Below are 14116 nucleotides of genomic sequence, written 5' to 3'. Positions count from 1 at the left end.
ATAAAAATGGAAATGTTCTTGTTTTGATATCACTTCTACCCCTGACCTGCTCTGCTTTCTAAGAGCTCTTCCAAAGATGTAATGTTAATCTTTACAGGCTCCTATGCTTGTTTTTAAAATCACGTTTTGATCTATAGAATTTACCAAAGCACAACTCTTCCTGGAAACTAGAGCTCAAATTGGGAGAAGATGCTGGGCGAAGATGTGGGTATGGGCCTAAAACATCTGTTTCTCCATAATCTTTTGATATATGCAAAGGTGCTTTCTGGGTACTAAAGTTTGATGACATTAGTCAACTTCCTATTCAGAGGTAGAAATATCCACCCTTCCAGTTTGGAGAACCTTAAATTGAGGCAAGATGATGAGCAGATAGGGAAGGAGTAGACTCTGCAAGATGGCCTTGCTTCATCTTTGAGAACACGTCACCCCCGTGCAGGCTGAGTGTGCTCAGGGGGTCAGGGACGTCCTTTCTGAGAATGAGGATCTTACCCTTCATGAGCCTTCCTCCTGGATAATTGTCATCAGTATCCAAACACACTCTAGGAGATTTTATCTTTTTTAAAAATATATTTTAATTCAATTACAGTCAGTTTACAATATTATGTCAATTTCTGGTGTACAGGACAATGCCTCAGTCATATAGGAACATGCATACATTAGTTTTCATATTCTTTTTCACCATAGGTTACTACAAGATACTGAATATAGTTCCTTGTGCTGTACAGTATAAACTTGTTGTTTATCTATTTTATATATAGTAGTTAGTATTTGCAAATCTCGAACTCCCAATTTATCCCTTCTCACCCCCTTCCTTCCCTGGTAACCATATGTTTGTTTTCCACGTCTGTGAGTCTGTCTCTGTTTTGTAAACAAGTTCATTTGTGTCATTTTTTTTTTTTTAGATTCTGCCTATAAATGATATATGGTATTTTTCTTTCTCTTTCTGGCTTATTTCACTTAAAATGACAATCTCCAGGTCCATCTATGTTGCTGCAAATGGCATTATTTCATTATTTTTATCGCTGAGTAGAAGGTTCCATCTTGAAGAAACTTCTGAGACTGCATGTGCCCTCAAGGAAACGCTCCTTTCACAGCCAAGCTTCTGAAGAGAACTGCCCTCCCCCGCCGCTCCCACTGCCTGTCCTAGTCACTCTTTCAGCCACCCACTCTGGCTTTAGTCCCCACCTCCCCCCTCAAAGTGGTCAAGGTTACCAGGTTGCCTAATCCCATGTAGATAAACTTCAGGAAACACTGCTGTTTCCATTTTATTAACCTCTTTTGGCCTCTCACCCTATGAAAATGCCTAGTGTTCCGTCCCAGAAGGATGGAGGCCGACACCTCCAAGCTTGGAATAGAGCTGCCAGAGCGATCTCAAGGGGCATGTGGCGCCTTGGAACGGGGCGTACTCTCCGAGCCTTGTGCTGTGAACATGGCTAAGGCCCCCTCCACCACCCAGTGCAGTTGCAAGGGGGCAGAGCAAACTTCAGACAGAGTCTTTGCCTCAGATTTTATCTCAGAGGAAAACCAAAACCATGGTTTGTCCCAGGTTCTGCCCTTTCACAGTCTCCTCAGAGATGCCAGAAATCTGTCATCATCATCATGGAAAACATGATTTCCCTTAAAGAACTGGTGCGGTGTCACTGGACTAGGTTCAGTGTGAAAATGACCGTGTGTTGTGAGACCTGGTTCAGGCCCTTTTCATTCTCAGCATCATCAGCTCACCAGAAGTTTGTCTCCCTCGGTGGTACCATTCAGAGGATGCCCATCACATCAGTTTAAGTGACAGTGTCACAACCCAAGTTCATACCGGTGGAAGGAAAGCAGATTCTGTTTATACCTGGGAATGGACAAATCAGCATGGAAACCGCCACTGTTGGTCTCTTACTGTTGTGTCAGAACATGTGCTTATAAGCAACCAGATCAAATTCATTCTTGTTTCAGGTTTCATGCCCATTAACCCAGCAACGTGGAAGTTGTCAAACAGTTCTAGTCTATTAATCTATCAGTCCAGTTGGTCTTTTAATCCAGGGTGATCTATGAATGAAACAGATTTTCTTAAAAATATTGTTTTAATTGAATTACATCCAATTTACATGTGTTAATTTCTGGTATACAGCGTACTGATTCATTTATACATGTTTGTATATTCCTTTTCATATTCTTTTCCATTATATACAATGTACTGAATATAGTTCCCTGTGCTGTACAGTAGGACCTTGTTATTTATCTTAGAGCTAATTTTCAGACTCATCATTTTTATTCTTAGCCACCCATTCTGCTTCCAACAGAGCAGTAAGTTTTACTCGGTTGATGCAAAACAAGTTGTTTACACCTTCGTGATCATTAAACAATGGTGTTGATAGATGTATCCTCTGTCCCATTCTTATCTTCCATTTGTAGGTCTTGGAGACCCCTTGGAGGACTATGTGAATACCCAGGGCGCTTCCCTGTTTAGTTTGACCCGGAAGCAGCTGGGAGCAGGAAGTGTAGATGAATGTGCAAGAAAGTGTGAAGAGGAAACCAGCTTCATTTGCAGGTATTTTCATTATCACTGCGCTGACGCTGAAATCTGGCTGTTTGAGACACTATTACTTTGATCACGAGAAATTTGCTCGTGGATTTATCAACAAAAATGAGATTCAAGAGGAAGGAGGAGTTTCACGGGATCAGAGTTTGGAATCTGTATTTGCTCCTTGTGTCTGAAACCATGTAGTTTCTTGTTAAAGGTCATTCATGTCCCTTTAGAAAAATGTCCCCAAAGGAAGTTATTCACTTTTGCAGGTGACATCATCAGTTCATATTATGAACTCTAGTTTTTGACATCATTGTCAGTAAATATTTATTAAGGATTATGTGATGGAGGGGTCCTAGACCCTAAGGAGCAATGAAACACAGATCTAGTGACCCAGTTGATAGGCTATATATCAGGATGTATGGTAGATTTTTGTGTAGATACAAAAATCCAGTGTTTGCCCTTTTGCATTTATGGTGTAGTCACAGAAACCGGATAAAATGTAAAAATTAAAAAATATCTGTGAAGCTAACGTGAGGTATTGATAAGTGACATCATCAATATGTACTCTAGAAAGATTCCGAGGAAAGAACAATCCTAGACTAGGGGACTGAGTGGACTAGGGGAAACCTGGGGAGGAGTGGGGAACTGAGCTGGGCTGTGAAGGGTGAGATCTTGGTAAATATTGATGAGGCAGGAGGCATTCCAGGCAGAGGGAGCAGCATGGCCAGGCACCTGTGAGAGGCACAATGATGGACCAAGTCAGCTAAAGCAAAGGATTCACGTAGGAGATGGGGCTGGAAAGGAAGCCGTGGACGGCTCTGACGCTAGGCTGAACGTGAACGCAGGACCAGGTGCAGGGGCAGGGAGGTGTGAGGTGACGGGGGTAGAATGCAGAGGTGTGGTCAAGGGCAAGTTGCAGGAGTCCATGCGGACCGTCTTGGGAATGGGTTCAATGCCGTGGGTTGTTTCTTTCCAACACAAGGCAAATATTCTGGCACTTTGTTAAGAAAGTGAGTGAAGAAAGAGTCAAGCAGCTGAAACAGAAAGAAAATTTGGAGGAGGAGAAGGTAAAGGCAGAAGACAAGAATACCTACCATGTTGACGCACCCTTTCATGATGCTTCATTGATACTGTGCCGTATTGAATGGAAAGTAACGACTCTGAGCTCCTAGATTCATCAAGAGATAGTTGTCTTTAGAGTCTCTTACTTATTAATAAAAGTTTGCTTTCTTTATTTTTTTGATGGAGAGATAATTAGGCTTATTTTTATTTATTCATTTATTTTTAATGGAGGCACTGGGGATTGAACCCAGGACCTCATCTATACTAAGCACAAACTCTACCGCTGAGCTATTAGCCTCCTCCTAAAAAGTTTGCTTTTCTTAAACAAAGGAAAACATTTGTTGTGTTTCCTGACTCCCTTCTGCAGGGCATTCCAGTATCACAGTAAAGAGCAACAGTGTGTGATCATGGCTGAAAACAGCAAGTCTTCCCCAATCCTCAGGATGAGAGACGTCGTTTTATTTGAGAAGAGAAGTGAGTACAACGTTTTCTTCTTTCTCTTCCTGTTCTTCCCCTTCCTTTCCCCCTCCCCTGGTTGTATATCTGTAACTTATCAGACCAGAGAATGGAAGCGCTGTGGCGTCACGGAACTGAATTTCGAGTCAGAGGATTTGACCACTAACCCACTATGTCAACTTGAGTGCATTACTTCCCCTTTTAGGTTTCATTTTTCTTGATTTAAAAATGATGGGATTGGATTTACAAAGTCACTTCTACCTCTATGACTCAGAAAATAAGATATTCAAAATCGTATTTTGTTTTCAAGGAGAAGAGGGAGAGTCTGTTTCTCATGATGTTGGATTTTTGTTCTGCTGGGATCATGATCTGTGGTCTGAAGCCTAGAGAAATAGAAAAACTGAGATGTTTTCAGTCTGCAGCAACATTTGAATAGAGGCAATATCCTTATTTTTATTCTTAAAAGTTTCCCCTTTTTTTTCAGGCATGGTCTGTATTTCCCTTAGATTCTGAAATGTTGTCTTTTGAAAATGCAAGAGTTGCAGTTCTTTTTCCATAGTTGTCTTGAAAATTCTGGATCTCTCACTGTTTAGGGTCATGGGTGGCCTAGACTCCTGCGGAAATTGCATGTCTTCTTAGATATGAGAAAGTTCATTAAACATGTTCGAAGATTTAAGTGAATGTGTGATGCTTTTAAAGCTACCTCCTATTCTCTGTTGTTGGCTAGATATTAAGACCATTTGGATTACAGTTTTGCTCTCCAAATATTCTGTATCACAGGTGTTAAAAACAACCAGAAACATCCTATTTCATGTATTTTTTGATGATGACTTATTCTCTCTAGTCTTCCCACAAAACTCTAAATAAGATTTTGAGAAGCATCTCTTTAGGTAAGGATTCTATTTACGTGTTGGTTCACCTTCTCAGGTTTAATTAGCGGAGTGTCTGCTACTCACTTCCTGTCCACTGTGTAGCTCTAATTCTTGAGACTAAAGGGCAGATTAAATCTAAAGTTTATCTATTGAAGTTACTAGTTCTTACAAATAGTGAATAAAGGAAGATATAAGATTCCCCACTATCCATCCGTTTTCTTTTTTAATAAAAAGGCTGGTGGGATTCTCCCTGCAAAATGCTAACATTTAAACAAGTCGTTTGTAAATTGTTAACCAGAAGGATCACAGGGGTGACTGCTAGGCTCAGTATGGATGGTTGGACAGTGGCTTGTTTTCAAGGTGACGGAAGGAAGCAAAAGGTTATATACACTTTGGAGGGTACATACAAACAAAAGAGAGGTAAAAAGTCAAAAGTCAGTCATTTTTGGGTGCTTGTTTCCTTACTGTGGAATATTGACCTGCCGCTAAATTACCTGCCAGGGTTTTTCTGGGAACAGCCAGTGTCAGATTACAGACCTTTCTCCACTTGTCGCCACGGCCACTGCCCCACTTGGGTCTAAGCCGCCATCATCACTGGCTGGGCCATGGCAGCGGCTGGTCTGTAACTTCCCTGCTTCGAACCCTTTGTGCCCTTAGAATGAAATCCAAATACTCACCGTTTGCTACAGGGCGCTGCGTTAAGACTGCCTCGTGCGCTTCACTCAGTAGCTGCTCTACACTGGGCTTCTCTCTGCTCTGCCAGCTGCCAAGCGCACACCCCTACTGCCCGGGACCCTCCTCGGTTCTTCCAGCTCCTTCTCATCTCCCTAGTCTCAGCTCAAGCATCACCTCCTTTGAAAAGTCTCCCTTCAACCCTGGCCTCCAAAGTTCCTTGAGTTTACATTTTTGATGAGTGTAACGTGTCTACCGTAATAACATATCTCAATGAAGATATGTCCGCAATCTTTATACACAGTGCTGGGTTTAAAGCAGAAGTTGCTGTAGCTGTGTTAGAAATACTTTCCCCGGATAATTTATCAATTACTTTTTTAAAAATGCCTTCAGGAGCATGTTTATTGTGTTTGAGGTGATACATCAGGTGCTCTCTGAGCTGCAAAGGGAAAAAGGAAATCCTTTCATTACAAACTGACAAAGGTAAAAGGTAAAACATTTTTCACCACAGCATGAGCCACATATTCAGAAACAGATCTGGGTTTAATGCAAATGACCATAATTCTTAGTCATCTCCAGCTACTTTTATAACTTCATACAGATAATGAATTGGGCTGAAATGCACTATAATATTTGGTAGACTTCAGGACCAATATCCTTAGTACATCACAAAATACATTTTGATACACCAAAGAAGCAAGACTTGCAAGTAGGCATTTGTTTGTTTGTTTGTTTGTTTGTTTTAACGGAGGTACTGGGGATTGAGCTCAGGACCCTGTGCATGTTAAGCATGTGCTCTACCGCTGAGCTAAACCCACCCCCTGCAAGTGGACGTTTTAAAAATAACTAATCTATAGCTACAAAGTCCTACTCTTGATAGCATTTACCTTTTTGGAGAGCTTCCCAGTCTCCAAAGGATGAAAGCAGAGAGTGGAATCAGTATAACACATACACAGAAGTCCGTATTGCAAAGGCTATAAAGATTCGCAGCGCAGTGAGAAGATGCCTTCTGCTCCGTCACACTGCATACAAACGATGTGAATGACGCGTATCTCTTGGTCCACCGTCTGGCTATCCTATGATGTTCTCCTCTCTTGGTCAAATAGTGAGTGGCTATGCTTCCAACCAGAGGATCCACAGGGTTGCACTCCATCAAAAGAGAACAAACTGACAGCTTTGAGAAAGTCAAAGCAGGACTCCAGTTGTCTTTAAGGATGTCCAGGCAGGTGACTCCCTGACTGCTGATGTTGCAGGGACAGATTCTGGTGTGGAAAGTAACCTTTAGTGGCTTAAAAGGATAAGCAGTGAAAATGTGGTGTTCAGAAAAAACACACCACCTGCATATACAGAACCTGGTGGACCAAGTGTGGTCAATCTCCAGTCACAAATGTTACCTCCTGTAGACCCAGTCGGCCGTTAGGAGGAAGATCAAGGGTTATTTCAGCTAGTTCCTTCTGAATTCTGTTAATCAATCAATTACTTCAAAAACTTGGCTTCAGTGGGGAACCATGAAAGATGATAAAAATATTCCTTAAATTTTTTATATTTTCATTGAAAACGCAAGTTTATGTTGGCACCTTTTGATGTAAAGCAGAGGCTTTTTTTCTTTGAATCTGGGGCCACCAGCAGGAGTTATCTGGTTCATTTCTTGCATAAACCACAATCCAGTGAATCGTCTATGATAATCAGAGTCCTTCTCTTTGAAGTCGAGCAGGCCTAGAGGCATCCATCCATCACTCTGACTCTATAGTACCTTTATATTTGTATGATGCCCCTTCCTTCAAACTCATATCAACTCTGAGTGGATTGCACTCAGTGGATTTGATAACAGCTTTTAAAACTGTTCAACTCTTTCAAGTCCTTGAAAATTCAACTTAGTATATAAAAAGCTGTTTTTTATCCGTATTCATTTCTCAGTTTTGATCATTTTCAATCAAACAGAGCCATATAGAAAGTTTTGGAAATAAAAATAAATGACTTGGTAAGCATATAACCAAATCGATGGAAACAGAGTAGAAGGGAGCACCAGGCCACAGGCGGGCACCTGACAGCATATTTTAAAGACAGGATGAGGCCCACTGGCTAGTCAGTGAGTTAAAGTGAAGGCTGGTTGACAGCATTCACTGTAAACATTGAAAGTAGACCACAATTGTATCGCCCTGTTTAGCACTTTTTCATATTTGAAATACTACTGGGCGCTCCCAAAGTAGAAATGGCTTGGATAACTTTCAACCTCTGGAGCCTGCTGCCACCCTGTGGAGAAGCCCCCACCCCTTTCCCATCCACTCTCTCATGACGCCATTTATTTCCTGTTACACCTGTCGCCACGAGGTTCTCTCTTTCACAATCTGCGTCCTTGATTACTTCCTGTAACCAGCCCCCCTGACTCCACTGGACTGTAAGCTCCATGAGGCAGGGCCTCTGCCTGTCTCTACTCCACATGTCCCCAGTGTCCCCAGTGATGCCCAGCACACGGAGGGTCTGTAGCTTTGAAGAAATGAATCCATGCCCCAAATGGCTTAGCTAACTGTAACTCTTACCTAGATGCAAAAGGCTGTCTTATTTTTTTAACTTTTTTTTGAATTGAAGTATAGTCTGTTTACAATGTTGTGTCAATTTCTGTTGTACAGCACAATGCTTCAGTCATACATATGCACACATATATGCGTTTTCATATTCTTTTTCATTATAGGTTACTATAAGATATTGAATATAGTTCCCTGTGCCATACAGAAGAAACTTGTTGCTTGTCTATTTTATATATAGTAGTATCTGCAAATCTCGGACTCCAAATTTATCCAAGGCTGTCTTTTTAGATAGTGCGCAATGGCGTTGCCTGGTTTACAAGTCCTTTCTCTCAACATGTCCGAACGGTGCAGGGCTTCTTCATGGTTTGTTTTGTTGTGGAAGGGTTTGACCACTGTTTGAAATTCATTGCAGTATATCTTTCGGAGTGCAAGACTGGAAATGGAAAGAACTACCGGGGGACCATGTCCAAAACGAAAAGCGGTGTTACCTGTCAGAAATGGAGCGACAATTCTCCGCACATACCCAAGTAAGACTTCCTCTCTCATTTCTGTGCTCACCCCTTATGCTTAGAATGATTCCACTACTTCTGACCCAAACCAGAATTTGCGACTAGCAGGTACAGGGAGAACCTTACTGATTACTGGCATGGAGTGGTTCCATTATTTATGGCATAGGAGTAGAAAATGGTTGCTTTCCATTCATTCTTGTGTATATACTTTTCTGGAAGACTTAGAACCATACAAAAGGACAATGAGTCTATGCGTTCTAGGCTGAGTCTGAGCAAAGACCAAAGATGACTCCTTTTAGAACTGAATTAGTCCAAAGAGAACACAGTACGTGTTAACCTCAACAGTGTAGAACAGAGGAGTAAATAAAATATAAATGAAAAACAGATTCTCTTGCAACTTGCCTATTATTCACTTTAGTGTCATTCTCTTGGTGCTTTGCCCGGTATGGTCTTAGGTGGCGCTAAGTTTTCATTAACAGTGTTACCACTGTTGTTGTCTTTTACCCTCCCCCGACAACCCCCAAACAGATGGCCTTTAAGTATCCCGATGAGGTGGGCAGTTCTCATATGAGGGCTCGTCGAGGTTAAACGATTAAGCCAGTGGCCAAATCATGGATTGTTCAGGGCCTTAGAGATAATCTAGGCCATTCCTGTCCTAACGGATGTGGAGACTGAGGTCCTGAGAGGACCAAGTCTACCAAGAACAGGGACCAAGAAGAACCCAAAATCAAATCTGCCATTTTAGATTCTGAGTCTTGGGCTTTTGATCTGCAACTCACCTCTGAAAATGAGCCTAACTCCAGCCTCCCACTCCCATTCACTCTGGATGCAGCTCAGAGAGGACACGGAGTTTGGAGTCAGGCAGATCTGACTTTAGACTCTTGAGATGCTACTTATGAGTGGCTCAAGCTTAGGCAAGATTTGACTTGTTTTACATTGCTGGGCCTCTGTTTTCTCATCTGTAAAATGGAGTTTATAATAGCACTTTCCTGATAGGGGTTTTTATTAGGACTAAGTCAGAGAATGTATGGACAGATTTTAGCATAATGCCTCGTGCAGCGTTCACACAGACAAAATGGAGAACTTCCGTTATTTTTACGGAAAGGAGGGTGCCTGACAAAAGCAGGTGTTTGGAATGCATCGTGAACATGGCAGGCTTTTGAGGGCTTGTGCATAAAAACAATGGCTCAACTTCTAAGACTTGACTGTCCACACAGTGATAATGGTAATATTAGCTACTCCTCTGAAACTCGCTTATCACTAGAGAAACTGAACTTTAGACAACACAAATGTTGTAGCCGAGACGCATTTGGATGACAGATGGGAAAGAGAGGGCATTTTATTCTGCCTTGCTGATAACATGCTGACTTTAAAAATATAATCAAAGTGATTCTTTTCCATCCTCCACAGCTATTCACCTGAAAAGTTACCTCAAGCAGGCCTGGAGGAGAACTACTGCAGAAACCCAGACAATGATGAGAAGGGGCCCTGGTGCTACACCACAGACCCCAACACTAGATTCGACTACTGCAACATCCCCGAGTGCGAAGGTTGGGCACAGCTCTAGAAAATGTTTTCCTGTCTGCTCTTTGTCTGCGGAGTAATTCGCTGTAAATCGATTCCCTCCAGGAATATTAATAATCAATCAGTGCCATATGTGACAAAATCGAGTAATGTATGACGTCTTGGAAAGGACTGATTTTGCCACAGTTTCCATTATTGGCCTGAATTATTTTTATTAAAATGTACTTCAACATGTGCAAATATGAAGCCAGATATAAACTTTAGATACAAACTTCTTATGCTTAAAGCTCTGACACAGTATAAAGCTGAAAACATATTTGCTACTAAATTGTTAAAATAAGACTACAAAATCAACAAAATTCAAATATGCAATATTTATTTAACATGGTAGATTTTGCTGTTTCCTTGAAACCAAGCGGGAACCAGTTTTTAAGTCAGCAATCTATTATTTGAATAGACCAATCAATTAAATGGAGCACCTCAAAAGTCAATGCTAAAAAATGTAAAACACACTATTGAAAAATGTTCTTCATTTCATAGTTCCTGCTACATTTACTGATGCAAGAGGGGAAGGGAGGAAGGTGGGGTTTGTGCAACCACCGTGTGACACGTACCATGTACGTACCGTGTGACAGCTCAGCGCCCCCATCGCTTGGTCTGTTTCAACCATAGGGATCGTTTATTTGTACACTATGTTATGAGGTCACTGGGCCCTTAATTGACATGAAACTATCATTTTCGTACCAAGTTTGCTTCTGTCTTCCTTATTATCGCATAAAAGTTAAAGTCTTATAGTACTCTGCTGCACTATGTTATTTCAAGAATTCCAAATCGAAGTTTCAGATTTTAAGTGATGTGAGGGTGAGAAAATCAATCCGTCATGCTTCTCAGTAATACAAAAAGAGAAACACTGTCATTGCAGGTGAATATTGTTCTCGGTGAGATCACCAACACGCAAAAACCAGCACTAAAATCCTGAGAGAGTGTCAACTTATTTAGCAGTCATCCCTACAATCAGAATAATTTCAATGATTTTTAAATATCATTATTGAAACGAAAACCCCAAATATTAAAACATTCTAGTAGAGGACTTACAGACTTCTGAGGTTATGTGCAACCTTCTCGTCCAGCCCCCGAAACCACCCACCCAGGGCCACGCATCCCAGTTTGAGGATATAGCATTACAGAGTTTCTGGATTTGGTCATGACTTGAGAAGATATGGACCAAAATTTTACCATTTGAGAAAAAGAATGACATTTTAGACTGTGTTAGAAAATTAAGTCTTTGTTGCCAAGTGATTTTTGGGAAGTACAGATTACCAAGTGACAAAGGGATTTGAGACATTTGTAGTGAATTCATTTCAGTTTCTGTCTTCCTTTTTTCTCCATCCAGATGAATGTATGCATTGCAGCGGAGAAAATTATGAGGGTAAAATTTCCAAGACCATGTCTGGACTTGTTTGCCAGTTCTGGAACTCTCAGAGCCCACATGCTCATGGATACATCCCTGCCAAGTACGTCTCACTGGGAGCACCATGGCTAATTAAATGTTCTTTAGTTATTTCAGCATTCCTCAGCAAGTGACCATACCTATGTTTTTGAATTTTAAAGTTCGCATCTTCCCACGTGACTGCAAATGAAGTATGCATTCTTACTACTCAAAATGTGGTCCACGGAAGAGTGATACTATCTGAGAGTTTGTTAGAAATGCAGACTTTCAGACCCTCTGATTCTGAATTTGCATTATAACCCAATTCCTGACTGATTCGTATGTGAATTAAAATTCAAGAAATACAGACACACCTTGCTTGTGTATTTTCCAAATATTTCCCTCATCTTTGTATTCCTTTCCTCTTCCTTCAGATTGATGAGGTTCAAGGCTTCCTAACAATCCATGGACGGGCTTTAGTATTTTGTGAATCCCTCAACAGCTTATGTGTATTTATATCAGTGCATTTCTCTGGGGATTCCTAACTTTCACTAGATTCTCAAAGGGGGATCATGAGTTTGTAACAGAGTCCCTGACCTGGAAAGTAACGGTAATTTTTAGAGTCTTCTATTTCACATTAATTGTACTGTAAAACACCTCCCTCTCTGTAGCTGCTTCTGGTCTTTTTCTTCATTCCATGACAACTGTAGGGTTATAACAAGGCTTAGAAAAACCTATAAGAAATGAGACTAAGTCGCAGACTTCAATGTGGAAAACAGCTCCACTGCATTTCTGTCCCTCCCGTTCCAAATAGCTCTGTAAAACACAGTTTTTGCTCTTTTCCTTTCCCTACTGTATTCCAAAGAAGAAATACAGAAAAAGCCTCAAGTCCCAGAACTGAGTTAAGTTTACTTTCAGGAAACTGGAAGAAGGGGATGGCTTAAGCCACTGCTAGCTTCTCTGTCCATCCTGACTAAGCATTTATAGTCTCAGGAAGAGACGTGCAGTTCGCTCAGAGGGGCACAAGGTGTAGTGTGCATTTCACAGTTGTAGCCACCGCTCCCTGCTGAGGGGGGCTCACTGGCCTGGTGCTTGCAGGAGCATAGCTTATCCCTCTCAGTTTCTACAAACTTAGAAGATAGCAGGACCAGAACCTGGTAGACCAGAAGGACCATTCCTTTAAACTATGATGACGCTGACTTCCAGGCTTTACTGCTTACTAGATGACTGTCTCTAGCCGGTGAGCACTTTGTGTTTTAAAAATTGATATTATTTGCAGTTGAATTACTGGCATTGGCTTACATCAATTTTCCAGATGGCTAAAGTGATAAAGTTGGTCCTGTTCCATAATTTTTGCACGTGTAAACTCTTAGAAACACAGTTCTTAGAATACTTGGCTAATCTTTCTTGTGAGATTGTCATCACTTTTTTGGATAGCCTTCATCCAGCCACCTCCTTGGCTGACTGCCTGTGCCTAGCATAGAGCAGGTGCTCAATATTTGCTCATTCGGTATGATTCTCAACCATGAATGTAAATGTTCAGTGCTGTTAAAAATCTTCTTGCACATTCAGATTTCCAAACAAGAATTTGAAGATGAATTACTGTCGCAACCCTGATGGAGAGCCCCGTCCATGGTGCTTCACCACGGATCCCAACAAACGCTGGGAATACTGTAACATCCCAAGATGTAGTAAGTATGGCTCATGCTTAGTCCTCAGGGATCGTCACTTGTTCTCTTGGAATCAAGAGTGCTGTGCGTGAGTGCGGTGCTGAAAAAGTTCCCTACAAGTCTTGTGGGATATGATTGCTCTTTTAAAATAATTTATTGGTTACGGTAGGTAATTGACCAGAGCATCTACTTATATACATATTTTTCCTCCCATATCAGAGACTTCTGCCTCCTCTGAGTATAGCTGGATGTAGCCTTTGGGGAGGTATCTCTGCTTCCTACTTTTCTCTAGTGCTAAAGGTAAATCAGACCCCTGCCTTCTGGTGCATGGATTTCACTACCAACCAGAAGTTCTTTCTGATTGTTTCTTTGTAAGCAAAGAGGTGTATCTGAATGTCGTGTTTTCCAGTACGCCCAACTTGTGAGGGAACAGCAGGAGAAGAGAAGTTAGGAGGAGACGATGGAATGGCAGTCCTAGTAGGAATGACTTGGAAGAAACAATTTTATTATATTTTTTTTCTGTGAGAATTTGAAGCAAGGACTGAACAAAGACCTCTGAGACTGTCAGAAAGACTTGGCGGGCCATGAGGCTGGCTGCCCGCTCTTTGCTCCGACGGCCACCCTCCGGGCTGCTGAGCTGCCTCAGTACTCTTCTTGAGGAGCACCAGTCCTCTTTCTGTCATCTTCTTTCCTTAAGACCTTCTTGATTTCTGGCTGCACACGCTTTTCCTTGGAGACACTGTTTTCCTTTTCCCCATGGACTCTCTTTGTTGCTTGGGTTTGTGGAATACTGGGTGCCATTCAGTTATGTTTACTTAATGAACAATTTATTCTTCACAAAGGATGTTGGATGGTTGGTATATGTGAAGATTTGAGGTG

At 41.5% G+C, this 14116-nt stretch overlaps 1 protein-coding gene and 1 pseudogene across 4 annotated transcripts in view; one reads left to right on the top strand and one right to left on the bottom strand.

The window, feature by feature from the left end:
- Positions 1–14116, top strand: part of PLG (plasminogen) — a 41771-nt gene that overhangs the window by 2601 nt on the left and 25054 nt on the right. For all 4 annotated transcript variants that reach the window (XM_072966347.1, XM_072966345.1, XM_031679902.2 and 1 more), the window contains exons 2-7: positions 2401–2536; positions 3945–4051; positions 8518–8632; positions 10025–10164; positions 11532–11652; positions 13140–13258. In XM_072966347.1, coding sequence (XP_072822448.1) covers positions 2401–2536; positions 3945–4051; positions 8518–8632; positions 10025–10164; positions 11532–11652; positions 13140–13258 — 738 coding nt within the window. The remainder of the gene's footprint in view (positions 1–2400; positions 2537–3944; positions 4052–8517; positions 8633–10024; positions 10165–11531; positions 11653–13139; positions 13259–14116) is intronic.
- Positions 6461–8019, bottom strand: LOC116281653 (ubiquitin-conjugating enzyme E2 E1 pseudogene; annotated as a pseudogene).

The sequence above is a fragment of the Vicugna pacos genome, chromosome 8 (assembly GCF_048564905.1).
Source record: "Vicugna pacos chromosome 8, VicPac4, whole genome shotgun sequence".
Taxonomy (NCBI): domain Eukaryota; kingdom Metazoa; phylum Chordata; class Mammalia; order Artiodactyla; family Camelidae; genus Vicugna; species Vicugna pacos.
Note: the sequence above shows the minus strand (reverse complement) of the source record. Positions and strands in the feature narration are given on the sequence as shown.